The following is a 16,922-nucleotide window of genomic DNA, read 5'->3' as shown; positions in this document are numbered from 1 at the left end:
GAGCTATGGCCTCCCAGGCTATTAGCCTGGCTTTATCAAGAACTCAGTGCTCCATAAGTACACAGTACTTGTAATGTTTAGAAAGTTCAGTGTGGGTACTAAGTAGGTGGTCCAGCGCCATGTTCAGGCTAGTGAACTCTTTGTACCTTAGTACATACTCAACTAATTTATCCAGCATTTGGAAGATTTAAAGTGATTGAGAATTTACAGTGGCCTATCCTCTGCATGGCCACCCCCAGTCTCGTACATAGGGAAAGACCTGTTGGCAGATGGCCTGATGATGAAGAAAGCCGTTTTCCTTTTCCCAAATCCCAGGTGACAGAATGTTCTGTACACAATGAGACAGGCCTTAGGACTTGGGCTGAAAACTGTAAACTGACTATACAGAACATTTGTTTTATTTTTTTTAATTTGTTTTATAGAACATTATTTTATTATTAAAAGCATTATTTAGATCTTGTCTAGTGGTTGTTAACTGATAAAAGGACAGCTCATGTAGCACACAACTTAATCTGTTCTGCTTCTGGATTGATTCCCAATTGCCCTCTCTGAGAAAGTCATTTCCGTTATGCTAATCAATCAAAACGCCACAATTCTTTCTGCTAAAATGTCAAATCGTTCGTCATCGTGTCTGGTTTTCAATACCATTGACATCCTAATGCTCTGTGGGAGGTTTGGTCTTGTAACATTGTAGCCTGCACATCAAGATGTCTTTGTCTCTTCACTTTTATTTATTTTTCTCTCAAAGGCTTTATCTATTTATTTATAATTGGACTGCCATAGCCATAATTAAAGTGGTAATCCATAAAAGCATCTCTGTTGGGGATTACATTACATATCCCAACATTCTATTCAAAACAGTTTTTTGTTGCGTCTCGTCATTCATCTTTGTTGTATTTTATTTTATCTGTTCATCTGAGGATGCTGTTCTTATTTGTTAATATGCATCCATATCAACCACTACAGCAGTTTATCAAATTCACCTGCCTGTCATTTTTGCAGAGAAAGGAGTCAGACCCCGGCACCAACAATAAGAATAGCTCACAGAAAAGCACATAAATCAAAATCCATAGAATGGCTGTTTCTTATCAAGTCCCAGCTTAAAAAAGCATCAAATACAGGATTTATTTTAACATAATAACCTGATGGATTTCCACTTTAAGTGTTACCTATGTTAGAGGCTGTCAGTGTGGCGTTTATCTGTATCCACCTCACACACCCTGGGAGTGGATGGAGAAGCTCTCTCTGTCTCTCTCTCTCTCTCTTTAGAATGACACTCATCTTCTGCGAGTAGCGTTCTGGAGGGCTCTTTGCATCCCCACACCTCACTCCATCTGACTCCATGACGGCTGTTTTGCTTCTCAAATGACTTAAGATGCGCCTGCAATGCATTTCTGAGATAGCTTTCAATAAGGACTGCTAAAGTGGCGGCCGTGAATAACTTACCTTCCCGCTAGACTAATCCTGTTCTTTTAGAAAAAAAATAAAAAAGGCTGTGTCCTTGGAATACATTACTCTTAATCCTTTACCAAACCAAGTTTAATATTGTATCCTTCATCTTGAAACGCAGATGTGCTTGCACACATTAAGGAGAAAGTGAAACCTACGTAATGGGGGCTTTAGGATGCGTGGAGGTGGTTATAAAGTGAAATAGCCTGTTTATGTTATGGAGAAGGAAATATGTGATCGTTACCTCCTTTCTAAATGATCCGGAGAAAAGCCTCGATCAAAGCTTCTCAGATACTGCACCTCCTTCTGTGTATTTATAAACCACATTTTTATTTTCAGTCTGTATTGGGGAGGTAGAGCAACGGCTGCTGCAAAGTAAACATTCATATTTTGACCCTCAAGGACTTTTTCAAGAATTAGCCGCAAGCTTTCTAATTTAAGTCTACTTTGTACAAAATTAGCAACAAAACGGTCTGTGAGGTATCTTTTTATTTTTTGTTGCTAAATAGTGATATTCTAAGAATATTTACTATATGGGACCATGACAACATTGTGACAGTGAAATCAAACTTTCATCTTCCTTCCATTATCTTAAAAAGGAGCAGTAGGCATACTAGACACATTCAATAAAACAAACAAAATAAAATATATATAGATAAAGAACTTGAATGTGGGAAAGAGAGAAAGAAAGAGAGAGGAGTATGGGACAGACACTTTGTGCTTTGGTGGGCGGCAGCAGGTGGAGGCTTAGCGAATGTTGGTTCAGCCCGGTGGACGGGCTCTATTGACCCCTTTCCACTGGGCTGCGCAGACCTTCTCACGCGGTCACCAGACACTCCTCCACAGCCACTTTAGCGCTTACCGTCGGTGATGGTTCCTGACATGCAACACTAGTAGTTGTTCTCATTATTGTCCGACCGAAACAATCTTTTAAGGAAAGCAGGAGGAGAGAGAAAGGCATGGACCATGGCGCTCCAGTGGACCAATGGAAGCGCGGCGAGTGTCTAACAATAGACTCGAGGGGAGAGGTTTAGAAAGGGTTTGTCCTATGAGTGACAATACCAAGCAGAGGTCAAACACTATAACGCTGATGAAGATAATAACCCTTACTAGGTAGTAATAACCAGATGCATTTGTCAACTACCAATGTTGTTACGTTTTTCATGAATGATTTAAAACAAAGAGATGTGGTTTGGATCTGTAACATAATTATAAGCCTGTTATTGTACCTTGTCGTTTGAATAAGCAATAGAATCTAACTCCATCTCTCTCTTTAACATCCTTTCTTGATCTTTCTTGCTCAGTGCCCTTCTCTCTTCTCTCCATCCCTTTATACTACTTCACTCCCGACAGTCTATATCCCCCCTGTAAGTCCATACCTCTACATGTCTCTGTACATTCCTCTTCATGTCTCGTTTTTTTAGGATTTCACTGGGTGGATTCACTCTGTATCCCTGAAGTAATCCCCTATTTCTGCCACCTGATTTATGACAAAGCACACCTCTTTAAGTCATCCCCCCATAACCACTTCCCTGATCTTCCAGGGGCTGATAGCCCCTCATAAAGAAAGGCGGACTCCTCATGGCTGTGTTTTCTCTTTCCCCATGGTATGTCACACTCATGACTATTTGAGTTTCTGGTCTAAACTCTCTATTTGGACCCAACCGGTGGCCTTTAACATAGCGGAGTAGGAACCTATGATACGACCAAGGAATAACAACGCTGATGAGGCTATTGCGGTTTTTTTAACCACTGTCTTTTCGGTTAGTTCTTTGTTTTTTTCTAGTTGGATTTATTCTTCTGTGATTCAGCAGAAAAAAGCCAAACCCTTGAAGACATCCTTCACTCGCTGGGTGGTCCAGTAAAGAAGCCAGCGGCAAGGCCCTTAATATTAATTTCTCTGCTGCGGCCCATTTTGACAATGGGCCGCAATTGACAATAATAATAAAGTGATCCTTGTGGACTTACTAGCATGTACCTTTCCAGAATCATATTTGGATAAAAACTAGGGTTTGTTTGTGGATGAAAACCATTTACTCACTTATAGTATTATTACTCTAATGATGATTGGTCATTTGTGAACTGTGATTGAGGCTCTAGTTGGCATTTGTCAAGTTAATAGTTCATGCAAGGTCCCTTTTCAGTGGAAACAATCAAAACCCTGTCATAATGCCATGTACTGTAATTGTAGCAGCTTCCCCACAATCAAAATGGCTGCTGTTGCTTATTGTTCCCGGTAAATGTAGAAAATGATCTGAAACACAACATTGGCAGAACCTACGAACACAGTTACGTCTCGTTTGAACCGGCATGTCACAAACACCTCATGGTTGAAGTTTCATCCAAATCGATCCACATATGGAGCAGAAATTTGTGAAAAACCAAATTTGATGGATATCACAGATGCGGTCAAATGGATTTCATGCCGCAATATGTCCAACCCGGCTAAAACTATCTGGAACACAGTAATGGCATAGGCTATGAACACGGTTAAGGTGTGATTTAAACCGTTAAGTCACAAACATCTTGTGGTTTATATTTCATCCAAGTCGATCCACATACGGAGCAGATATTATAGAAAAACCAAACAACTTTGATCCCAAATATTCAGCTGGTGTTGCTTGACTGATTTACAGTAAGACACTTAATGATGCCATCATACTATTTTCTATAAATGTAAAGATTTTGATTGACCATGTCCATTGCCACCGTGTTCAGTGTACACTGTAGTCGCTCTGTAGTGTTTAGACATGGGATTATGTATATATTTCTGTAGCTTTTTACCTGGTAGATGTCTGTTGATCAGTTTGATTGATATTTTATCTCCGTAGTCCCCGTTACTGTGCCGGATTCACGAAAAATACGAAAAAGAGTAATCCACAAAAACTCGTGACCATGTCGAGTAGAATCCACTGAAATGTGCGACTGAGTGATGTGTTCAAAATCCAGCGAGGCATCGGAAAAATAGAAGCCATAAAATGGTAATATACTCAGAAAAACCACAACGTTTTCCGTATTTCATGATTGGGCTGGGCGATAAAATGATATTGATCATTTTCACAATAAAATCTTGCATGACAACGATGATGAATTTATGAGAAATTTTTTTGATACAGTTCAATACAAAGTCCGTTTTCCTCTACCTACAAAGACACAACACAAACAGCCAATCGTACAGCAGAGAAACAAACACATGACACGAACAGCCAATCATACAGCAGGAGTGCCGGTGCTTCTTCCAGTCGGTAACTGATGCGGCAGGTCTTCCTCACACAACAACTAGAACTTGAACTCACCCTCCTCCCAACCCGAGCCCAGAGCGGCTCCCTCAATAGGAGAGCAATTATAGAAAGAATCAGCGATTTTCAGTGACCTCTGGTCTGACAGGGTCAGAAAGAGTCCCTCAGTCCTCTCCAAACATCCCTGCATATTTCCACCCCTGCTACATTTTACGGAATCCGGAGAACTGTAATACGTATATAACACAACTAAACTGGACCCTGTGTATTACTGCCTGCAGCTTAATTTATTATTATTATTGTTTTCATGAATAACTGAAGACTAAAGGCAGGATCCCGAAGCCGATAAAGCAGATAAAAGCTAATCGCTCGGTCTAAGTGGCAATATTAGCTGTGGGTATAAAATATAAATTGACTGTAGATATACTGTGCAGGATGAATAAATATATACAGTGTATACACAATAATATGGGCATGGATAACAATGGATGAGTGGATATAAATCAAATTATGACAGTAATGTATTTCAACAAAGAGGAGCGAGTTTAGATAGAAGGTTCAAATATCCAGTCTTGTTTAAAATATCCATAACCGGCAAAATCTACTTTCTACTGTTTGGTGTAATCAGTCACATGGGTATTACATGTAGGATGAAGTGTACTCTGTGTTATTTCTGAAAAAAGTTGTAGCCAGGCAATTCTCAAAAATGAAGTTAGAAATTATAAATGTCATACGAGTAGTTGCAATAGTTGCTGCTACTATCACTCACACCACAATAGAAGTGTTGACGTCCATGACCTTCCTGCGAACTGAGCGACTGGGTGTTTTATGGACTTGTTGAAAGTGTACTGCTATATTATTCTTCCCAGCAAAGTACAAGTTTAGCCCCATGTGTCCAGCACTGACACTCTACCGAGGAGCCGTTTGATTTATTCCTCCAAAAAAGCCGACGTCTCCGTGAGCTTCCACGGGCAGGCTGAATGAAGTGACAAAGGGAACAAATTCAATACACTCTCCACCACCAGTGCATGCTAATGAGAAGCAGGTATTTTCTAATTTCCTACATGTCTGATTCAAATAAATAAATTGTGCATTTTTGTTTCCCCGGCTCCTCTAGATGTTAACGAATGTGAGAGGAGCCCCTGCAAGAACGCGGGCATCTGCACAGATCTGGTTGCCAACTACTCCTGCGAATGCCCGGGGGAGTACATGGGCAGGAACTGCCAGTATAGTAAGTGCTCTGGCCTCTTTTTTTAATCGCTTTTATTGAAAGTTTTTCAAACGTTTTTGCTCTCTTTTATCTTCTGTACATGCAATATGATGGGACATGCATTCCAGCCATGTTGAATATTGATTCGCTTGCTAACCCATGTTATCACGAGGGAATTAGGGAGGGGTTCAGGTTTGGTTTCTTCAACAAAGGTTGAACAACGGCCTGCTTAGAAAAGCTGGAGACACATACTGATAAAAGAGAGTGGTTTATAATTGTGACCAAACATGGACCGATACGTTTTAAAATCTTTAAGAACAAAGACGTTGGTAAGACGTCTGGTGGGCTAGAGGAGCGTTCCATTTTTCCTAACAAGGCTGTTCTATTATTTAAAGAAACATCCAAGATGGATGGGTAAAAGAACCACCAAGTATTTAAGTAAGTTATTGCAGTCACTGTTAGAGAAAATTGGTCAATTTTAAGTGCCCAGAGAGTCAATAGTTTATTGTATCAGGCGGAGAAGCGGTTGCCTGTGACAATGATCATTATTGAGAAATAACTGATCACTGATTGCCACTGTTGACCAATCAGAATCGAGTATTCCACAGAGCCATGTAATAACAATGGAATATGAAGAGGACGGTGATGGTCTTGCAGTTGGAAAACTACATATAAGAGAGGTAATGTAAGTGGGTGCCTGCTAACTTATTCAAATTGAAAGCTTGAAAATTTGAATTTTGGAGGGTTTAAATACACTTCAAAGCGAATACGTGTCAGTCCTTGCCCATTAAATGGTAAATGATATTTTTGCAAGAGACCGAGGTTGGATGTTGGATTGTGGTACCTTGGGACCCCCTTGGACTCCAAATTCCTCATGGATGAATCACTTTCCGTCTGTTATTTCTTCCAGTTTCCCTCTATTTGTATTCACAGACTCATTGGCGTTGGGCGTTTCTATCAACGCACTCCCATTGCGCTTTATTCCTTGCTTGAAACCCAGGTGTATTCCAAGGTAACGGTTATTCTTCTGCTTGAAAAAACAAATTCAAAAGACTTCATGGGCCTATCTGCTTTTTCATCAGATTAGTGGATCCTGCCATCTTTTCTCTCTCCCCTTTTAACTTTCCCTCTGTCCTGCGGCTCTGTGAAACCGTACCGCGCCTTGGCTTGTGGAGATTTGACTGTATGACTAAAGAAGAACCAGCCTGTCTCCCCGTCGCCAGACAGATTTCAAAGAGGCGAGACCGTGCTCATACTTCAGCCCGCAAAGAAAGCTTCCAAAGATGGCTTCCATAATGGCGAGCGATAGGTCAAAGTAGGGTTAAAGGTAACACCATTAAACATAATCAAAATGCAACAAAGCGAGCAAACATTTAAGAGGTGGGGAAGGCCGCTATCTGCTAGCCTGCACTCGGTTATTTTTTGAAACCCCTCGGCTGTCTAAAGAAAAGACAGGGACAGAGAGAGAGCGAGAGAGAGGGAGACAGAGAGAGAGAGAGCTGTTCACTGTCGCTGACTTTAAAAGTGCCTTTCTCTTTATGAGACACAGGAAAGCTCAAAGGCCTTTTCTTCCTTTTGTTTGTTGTGTTAAAGTGGGAGGTTGTGCGTTCCCACCCAGGGAACATGACAGGCTTATTATTGGTATACAGACATAATTAAAAACCCTGCCCCTCAAGCCCCGCTTCATACTTCGGGTCATGGTAGGGGTACTGTTTCTGCTCCTGGAAATAAAATGTCACCATGAAACTTGTGTGCCACCACGCCGATGTGCCTCTGAAAAGGCTCAAAATAGATGTTTGACCCGTCAATTACTGGTGCCATCACTGGTTGAATAGACAATTTCCCCATGTCCAAAAGCTAAATAGTTGTTTGTTTGTTGTGATGTAATAGTGATGAAAAGTTATTTTTTGGAGATGTGGCTCTTTACGAGTGACTCAGTGAAATGACTCAGTGAAAATATTAGTTCAATTTTTTTGACTATGTTTGTTTGATTCAGTTGATATAATGAGTCAGAAAAGTCGCTTTTGCTCTGTGTTGTGAATGGAATTCTTCCAAGAATCATTTCATTCTTCTTTCATTCTCTGTGAACGATTTGTTGGCAAGTTCTGCATCACTAGCCATGTTCATTGTTAAACCCAGCAAGCAATATTAGGCAATGAACACATGCCACTAAACAAGCTGCAAGTTGTTCATAGTGGGTTTTTGATTTGAAAGGACTTTTTTGTTTCTATTTTATGTGGAAAAATCTAAGCCAGATTCAGACAAGAATGTCAATACCAATTTCATCCTTGTGTGTCCAGTTCAGAGATATTGACAGGTTGCACGCTCTGTTAGCTCGATGCAAGGCTGCAGGGCGAGACGACTAGCCTAGCTCCTGTGAAATTAGGGAAATACACCTTCCAGAATCGCAAAGCGGAGTTGTTTAAGCAACACATCTTGAATCTCTACGACTATGACTATATGACTATATGACTATGACAATTTTGCAGCTACATCCAGAGCTACTTTTGACTATTCATCCACTGGACAAAGTGATTATCACTGAAATGTTAATGTGTTGGTGCTGTAGGGTTTCCAGTTTAGTCAACAGAGTTTTGTTGACGGTTATTTAATGAGGCGTAAAAGTCCGTATCTGGCGACCCCCAAAATCACTTGTTTCAAGGTCGTTGTAATTACATAATGTATTCTATTCTGAGCACTCGACAAGACTTGGAAACCGTTTATGTATATTTTATGTGTAAATATTAATGCTATCAATCAAAATTTTAAAATGCAATTCATCGCATTACTGTCCATAGTTAATCGCGATTAATCGCACATTTTCTTATCTGTTCAAAATGTACCTTAAAGGGATATTTTTCAAGTGCATAGCTTGCTTATTGCAAATGCATGTTTATTGGAAATCAATGAACAACCCAAAACAATGACAAATATTGTCCAGAAACCCTAAAAGGTACTGCATTTAGCATGAAAGAATATGCTCAAATCTTACCATGGCAAAGTCAAGCCCAACAGGCAACACCAGATGGGCATATTGACCTGCAGCGACGCTGGTGGCAGCCTCTCCAGTAGCTCTGTCTGTGAAGTGTGTTCTGTTACTCTTTTTTCAACTTTTTTTTTCACCTTTAACTTTTTCTACTGCACATGTTGTGTACATTTATGTTTATCCTATTGTAACACCTGTCCCATGTAGCTATGTAATATTAGGTGAATCTGCTCAGTGTAGTAGTACAATGGGCAGAGCCCTGGCTACAGTTTCAAATTTAATGGCACTATTACCTGTACTTATACATCATTATGATTCTTACAGCCCTCTTTTCCCTTATTCTAAAACTAAAGTAACTGGCGCTGCCTCCACTTACCTTAAGGAAGTATAATAAAAGAATATGCCTCCTGTTCAATTTTTAGCCTATGTATTAACTTTATACGTCCGTTTATAAAGTTAATATCCAAACTTGAATTTACATATGAGCAACCAGGACACTACAAGTTTACGTCAAATGCAATAAAAACAATTTTTTGTTCACTAGTCCAGGTACCAAAGAAATATTAATGTCAGTCACTTATGAATTAAAGGCACATAGAAATAATTTCCACCACTAATAAAACAAAACAATTATTAGTTCCCATCAATAACTTCTTTTAGGTCTCAATTTCTATTGGTCTAAAAACTCAAGCCCATAGCATCTTTAAACCGTGACCATAACTATTATACTGTGGACCCACACCCACACACACTCACTGCAATATGCACATAAGCCAAAATAATAACAAAACCCCTGTTGCCGGCCTGAGTGGTGCGTTTATCAAGCCCATACACTATTTCATGGCGATACAGGAATAGCTTGTCTTAGCCAATGGTTTCAAATGCAAAACTAACGGTATGAAAGCAAAGCAATGGCTATCTGGGATTAGCAATATCGGTAGTTTTCTTTTTTACACTATAATAATAAGTCACAGTGTAGAAAACAATACACAAAGTCGTACTTACCTCTTGTCGATCCAAAAAGTCCAAGCCGTAGGATAACTGGTTGTCAGCCGCTAAGTTCTAAACTGTATAGCTCTTGTACGCATGTTCCCGTTCACTTGACGGTGATTATTTGCTTCTCCTCTCTCCGACGCCCGGGACGTTTTTTGATCAAGCCCCACCCGTCTACCTGAGAGTGGAATTTGGATTGGTTGTTCATTTTAGGACAAGCCAAACAGAGTAAGGGAAACCAAGATTGACATATTAATGCTGTCAATTTTAGGTCGCCAGGCAACAAAGCGTTTTCTTTTTAATATGACCTCCAGCCTTTGACCTTTTAAACTGTGAAAGATTATAACGCTTATATTTTATACATTTAATCCATCCATATATATTTTTTAACCATATTTATGGTTATGGACAACCCCTGTCACTCCGAACGATGGCGCACGGCAGCAATATTTACCCCACACCAGAGGAACAGGGGACCAGAGCTGGTGCTAAGCTTAAGGCCAAGCTAACGGCAAAGCGGTGGAGGTACACGCTTTATATACCGTCGGCAGTGAAGGGGAACGTGAACTCGCTGGCCGGACAAGGCCGAGGAGCCGGCTGCCCTGGTGAGGAACCAGAATGCCCACAGGGAGTGTCGTTTCACTGTTTCACGGAAACGTAGCTAACCGGTAACACTTTCCAGCATTAATGCCATTGTGCTCTGCATACTGTTACCGTGGGGGATAGAATGGATACCAATGCTGTTGTGGTGTTTTTATGTTTACGACTTTTCATCAGTGTGTTCATTCATTTATATGCGTATTTTGCTCCAAAGAAAAAATACAATGAAACATTTATTTCAAACACTAAGTGTTACATGCATGTAAGTGTATGCACATTGGTACATGCAGAGATGTATTCTGTGACATAAGATATTTTATAAACCATGACCTTTATGTCACGACTTCTTTTTATTGTTTATTTCTCCTTTCTTGCAGCTTATTTCCTAATTCCATGTTTTCTTTCGTCCATCCTTGTTCCTATATTTTACAGTTTTACATTTACATTACATTTTAAAATGAATGCCCATTTTATCTCTTGTTTTCCACCTCAACGTGTCTTTCAGTATAAACAAATGCGACATACAAAATCAATGTACAATGGTTAATGTAATTTTTCTTTTTTATGAAGCTAAACAAATGTTAACCTGAGTGGTGTTGAGGTTCAGTATTAGTTTTGGTTTTTCAAAAGGTTGATCCAATGTTCTTGAGTGGCCAGACACTTGCCTCAATCATATTAGAACCAGCCATAGATGGACTAGTAAGATATTCAACTCGTAAGATATTAACAGCAAACCTGGACCACATGTTTTTGTAGAGCAGAAATTAGAAATTATGAATGAATGAATGAATGAATTAATGTATTTGAGTCTTATCCAAAAAAAATGCAGCTTATCTCCTAGAGAACCCTGTGTGTGGTGTGTGTGTGTGTGTGTGTGTGTGTGTGTGTGTGTGTGTGTGTGTGTGTGTGTGTGTGTGTGTGTGTGTGTGTGTGTGTGTGTGTGTGTGTGTGTGTGTGTGTGTGTGTGTGTGTGTGCGCGCATGCGTAGGGATTCACTCTCACCCACATGTTGATTTCGCAGCACTTAAACAATGATATATTGTCTACGGTATAATTATAATCTTTATCTTATATCTTCCATTTAATGTTACTTGTCCGTGTTACGGATCACCTTTCTGTTGAAAGTAAGATTCTAACGGTTTGTCGTCACGGCGTAGCTTCCCATCATTTCCAAAAGTATTTTGACTCGTTTTTTTTTTATATAATTTCTTTCGATTTTGTTCTTGATGCATCACTCAGTAAAGAGTCACTCAAAGAGTCATGCGAATCCTCGTTCTTTTTGTTGAGAAGGTGTGACTCACGGCGAGGAGGACTTCCTGAAGTGAGTCAGAGGAGTCGGTTCATCGCCGAGCTGTCAACGGAATTCTCTCAAGAATCATTTAATTCTGTCAAAATTATTCATTGAGGTGGTATGCAAACTAAAAATCAGTCACATTCAATATGAATAATGCAATTATGAATATTGTGCCTCGACCTTTCTTACCGGAGTGACTCCCACTGTTCGCTATGAATCGTTTGCGAACCATGCATCACTAACTATTTGTAGGCCATAATAATAATAAGCACAGTTCTATGATGTTGTGATGTTTTTAGTGGTTAACAGGATAGTGGGTTACTTCATTGTAAAGTGAGGCTTGGCAGAAAAACGGTCGGTAAACACTACATTAACAGATGCTGTAATGGATAACTAGATGTTTTGCAGCAGTTTGAGCAAAGGAGAAACAGTGATCTTTCATTAGGCAGCAGTTACTAACAAATCATTTGTTTCCATCTTTCTTATCTGTGTTTTTTCTCCCCCCCTTCATGGTCTCAGAGCCTCTAATGGAAACTCTGTGGTTGGCCTAAATGAATAATCACAGGAGCTAAATGAAAGCTGAAATCAGCAGCATCAGCGGCATTTCCCTTGTCTCCCACGGTTCAATCGATCAGACATTGAGGAACTAAAAAGCACGTTCTTGTGGAGTGAAAATAAAGAGATTTCCACTGAAAGACGACCTCTTGGCATCTTGCTACCAGAGCGTGAATAATAAACTCCATCGATGGTAGCTTCGTCGATTCAGCACGGAATTTAAAATGAGTTGAGTCGGATAGAAAATAAATACATTGATCATTAAACATTTCATGTCAAGATCGAATCGATCCAAGATTACCAAGACCTTGTCACAAGTGCAATGGTAGGTTATCTATTAGATCTAGCAAATCTATCTATCTATCTTTCAAAGATAATTTCTCAGTGATCTTGATATTTTCAGCTCATCCTTTTTTTGGAACTCTCTGTGTGTGCATATAGCGAATGAATGAACGCGGGAATGGAACTTGCATTAAAGTTAATCTTGCACTTCAAATGCTGTGAACAAGGTATGGGGAAAATACTGTAAATCTGTACAGAAAAAATTTATCCATAAATATATTTTTTAAATTAATGAAAAATACATTGAAACGATAAATTAAATGTAATAATTTATATATGTGTATATATAATTATTTTAAATGTTTGAATTCAAAATAAATCAAATAAATTTAATTAAATGAATACACCCCAACTCCAATTAATTGGAGCAGAGTGTATAGTAATTTACAGCTCTCAGTATATTTTGTGAAATTAGATTTAAAATTCAATTTGATTTATTTCAAAATGTATGCAAATTTTATGTACCTTATTAGAAAAGAAAGAAGAAAGAAGAAACAGTCTTTATTCGTCACGCAACACACCACACTACAACACATGCTTGCACACACACACACGCACATGCTTTGATGGTGGCCGGTGAAATGGATCCTCTGCATTTGACCCATCCTGGCTTGTCCTTCCTCCGGGGGCACAGCCAGGAGCAGTGGGCAGCATTCGTGGACGCGCCCGGGGACCTGGGGATGAGTGTCCATCGCTGGTCAGACGATGATGGGTGCATGTTTTTGGTGGGGGTCCTTACTGACGTGAGGTGGAGGCAACCCCATATGAGCACGGGGAGAACATGCAAACTCCACACAGAAAGGCTCCTATTTGGGAGATAACCCGCCGGAGCACAGTGCCAACAGCGCCCCAGGCGGGAATCGAACCCAGGACCTTCTTGCTGTGAGGCAGCAAGAAGGTCCTGGGTCCTATTACCTCAAATAGTGACCGGGATTTCTATTTACCTCAACTGCAGAGGGTACCAGGTATTGGAAGCAGGCTTATATTAGAGGCAGGCTTTCAGGTCTAATTCCCTCAGTTTAATTTAAAGTATATTTGATGATATTTTAGGATGAATTTTAAATCAAACTTCCTGCTGGGTGCCATGCCATGCAAACACATGTATGGTGAAAAAAGAGAGCGCTTGTAGCTATCCTAAAAGTCGCACATGTGGTTGTAGCTGAGGAGGCAATTACTGTTTTCATACTTTCCCCGCACACCTTCCTGCTTGGAACACTGAAGAGCGAGAGAGCTCAGAGCAGGCCATGTGCCCCAAGAAGAAATCTGAGATCTACTACACAGTAGTAGGAAATGGAGTAAATTATATACATCTACAATAAAAACACACTTGGCGTGTTTTTATTGAACACAAACAAACTGGTTTTATTTGCTTTGTTTGGGAGTGGAGCTCCACACCGAAACAGTGCCGCAGCTCCAATCAGTTTTTCTCCTGGTCTGTATTTGAGGCAGGCTTATATTTGTTAGAAGGCATAATAAGCTGAATAGTTTGCTACGTTGTTGTGTACTATTTTTCTTATCGGTGTTGTTTACGTATTGATGACAGCGGTGATAACCACGGCCACTAGTTAGCATCTATAACGGAGAGGGAAACAGTGAACGCTAAAAGTTTTTTTGAGTTTCTGGTGGACTTTCCCATCAGGATCACTAACTCGCTCCATAGACTCTCCGTCAAAAAACCCCGCAGCCACTCAGCTGCAAAGAGGCCGAGCGGCTGTGGAGAAATGGTTTTATTTTGTATTTCACGCCCAGTGGCCATGCCAGCTCGGATTAGCATACTTCACTTTTTTGCCAGCACATGCTGATAAAATCAGCTATTTGTGATAAAAAAAAATTATGTATGGCGTTGACTGTGGAATTGATGCATAGGAAAAAAAAATATTAATAGTTAAAATATGTGAAAATAAGCCTTTAAAGTTGAGTTTAATTGTTTATGATGTCTTTCCTCATCGCACCTGCGTCCCCTCTTATCTCAAGATGAGTTATTTTACGACAACCGCAGGAAAATCCTCCAATTCTCATGCTCATCACATGTGTTTTTTTCCTAATTGAATCCAGGCTGATCTAATGGAAACTATCTAAACGTCTTTGATAGCTTTTCAGATGTGTTGAAATAAGCAATTTGGGGTAAAAAAACAGACAACAACATCTCATTGGCAAACATGAGTGCGCTCGTCACTGAGACGTTGCTCTGCCAAAACCATGATGGAATTCTGTTTGCTATTTGTTGTTCATTTCATACGCACCTCATTACATTTCCCCCTTCTTTTCCTCTTGTTCCTTCCTTCTGCTTTCTTGTTTCCCCTTTTTCATGTTTACATGTTTCATTGTGTTCCAAGAAGCCTCTTTTAATGGGAAAATAAAAACAAAACACAAGTGTTTACAGCAAAATGCAGCACAATGGAAAATGTGGAGATAATGTCAGAATCAACTCACCGCAGGAATGTGCATTATAAACGGTCTTATTGTCCCTGGGCATACTTATCGCATTAAGGATGAAATGGGATACACAAGATCCAGGACAAGAAAAGTACTGAGAAGGTCTAGGTCTAAAACTAGACTGGTCATAAAGTGGATTGGTCACACCGATCCACCCCCCCCCCCCCCCCCCCCCAGAACTGTTTTTAAACCGTCAAAGCAAACCGTGGACTTCAGAGAAGATGTGCCCCTCTCCAAGAGGAGCTCCTCGGGCTTTTGGACCTTTCCTTCTCTTCCCTCTTTCTGATGGACGAAATGGAGGAGCAACCTATTTCTCCCCCACATGTGGACAGCGCGACTGAAGAGGAGCGTCCCCTCATCAGGAGGTGTCTCTCAGAAGGGTTCTGTCCGACTGGGAAGGCCCACGGTGACGCCTCCAGGACGAGCTTCAGCCACGATGAAAGTGAGACGAGCAGCAGAACGGGGATGGACTTTCAGACGATGCTGTGATAGGAACCCAGAGAGCCAAAGGATTACATTTAGCAACGACACTGACAGGGAGATGTCATGACTGCTGTGCATTTGATAAGGCCGGGCCATATACGTATTGTTATAATATCAATATTGCCTCATATCACCTGGGATAGATTTTGTCTTTAAGGCTGTATTGTATTGGTAATTTTCTGAACTTTATAGACTCTTCTACTAGTCCTAATCAGTGCTGATCTCTGACTCTTTCACATAAAGTTCTTGTGTGTAAATATGTTGTGAAAGGCCAATACCTTGATATCCCAAATTGTGGATATCAAGGTTTTAGTCACAACACACTGTGATATTTGATTTTGTCAATATCGCACAGCTGTACAGAAGCAGATGATATGCCTCAAAATGTTGAGTTTCGACTCTTTCTATTTACAACTAGTGTTTATATTTTATATCCGGAGAGTATTGGATTTTGGCCATTTTTACATGTCGGGGAACATTCTTCGACTGTAACAAAATTTGTTCTGTTCCCAGGATGCTCTGGGCCGCTGGGCATGGAGGGCGGTATCATCTCCAACCAGCAGATAACGGCCTCCTCCACCCACCGCGCTTTGTTTGGCCTGCAGAAGTGGTACCCCTACTTCGCCCGGCTCAACAAGAAGGGCCTGGTCAACGCTTGGACGGCTGCCGAAAACGACAGATGGCCCTGGATCCAGGTAGAAACTCCCTCCAAATGGTGGACAAAATGCACTCTAAAATGACACCACCACATTAAAACTGATGGACTGAAAAGCTGCTGACCCGTAATTATGATTTTGGTCGGTAGATTGCTAGGTTAGTAGGTAAGTAGGTAGGTACTATAGGTAAGTAGGTAGGTTGGTAGGCAGGTTTTAAGTTAGATAGGTAGGAAGGTAGGTAAGTAGATAGGTTATTAGATAGGTAGGTAGGTTATTAGTTTGGTAGGTAGGTAGGTAGGTTATTAGTTAGATGTGTAGGTAGGTTATTAGTTAGATAGGTAGCTAGGTAGGCAGATTATAAGTTAGATGGGTTGGTTGGTAGATTTGTAGGTAGGCTTTCATTAGGTAGGCAGGTAGATTATTGATTGATAATCATATCAATCAATCATCAATGCACCACAGCACACACAACATGAAGCAGATGGACTGAAAACCTGCCGTCCTGTAATTAGGATTTTCCGCCTTAAATTCATGTTTAAATTCAGGCGTCAAAGTATAATTGTTGGTTTGGATCAAATTTTTAGTTATTTTTAAAGTGCGTGTGAAAACGCTGTCATGGCTCACTAATCTGCCTGGATTTGCATTTAATTACCGCCACAGCTGAATAGAGGGCCCCGGC

At 40.4% G+C, this 16,922-nt stretch overlaps 1 protein-coding gene across 1 annotated transcript in view; it reads left to right on the top strand.

Annotated features, from left to right (window-relative positions):
• LOC307232379 (EGF-like repeat and discoidin I-like domain-containing protein 3) overlaps nt 1-16,922 on the top strand; it is a gene marked incomplete at its 3' end in the record, with an annotated part of 120,773 nt that overhangs the window by 65,084 nt on the left and 38,767 nt on the right. Inside the window, exons 4-5 of the mRNA XM_080003369.1 lie at nt 5,806-5,919; nt 16,101-16,282. Coding sequence (XP_079859495.1) covers nt 5,806-5,919; nt 16,101-16,282 — 296 coding nt within the window. The remainder of the gene's footprint in view (nt 1-5,805; nt 5,920-16,100; nt 16,283-16,922) is intronic.

The sequence above is a fragment of the Zeus faber genome (genome assembly GCF_960531495.2).
Source record: "Zeus faber genome assembly, chromosome: 7".
NCBI classification, from domain to species: Eukaryota; Metazoa; Chordata; class Actinopteri; order Zeiformes; family Zeidae; genus Zeus; species Zeus faber.
This window is presented reverse-complemented; position numbering and strand designations above follow the sequence as displayed.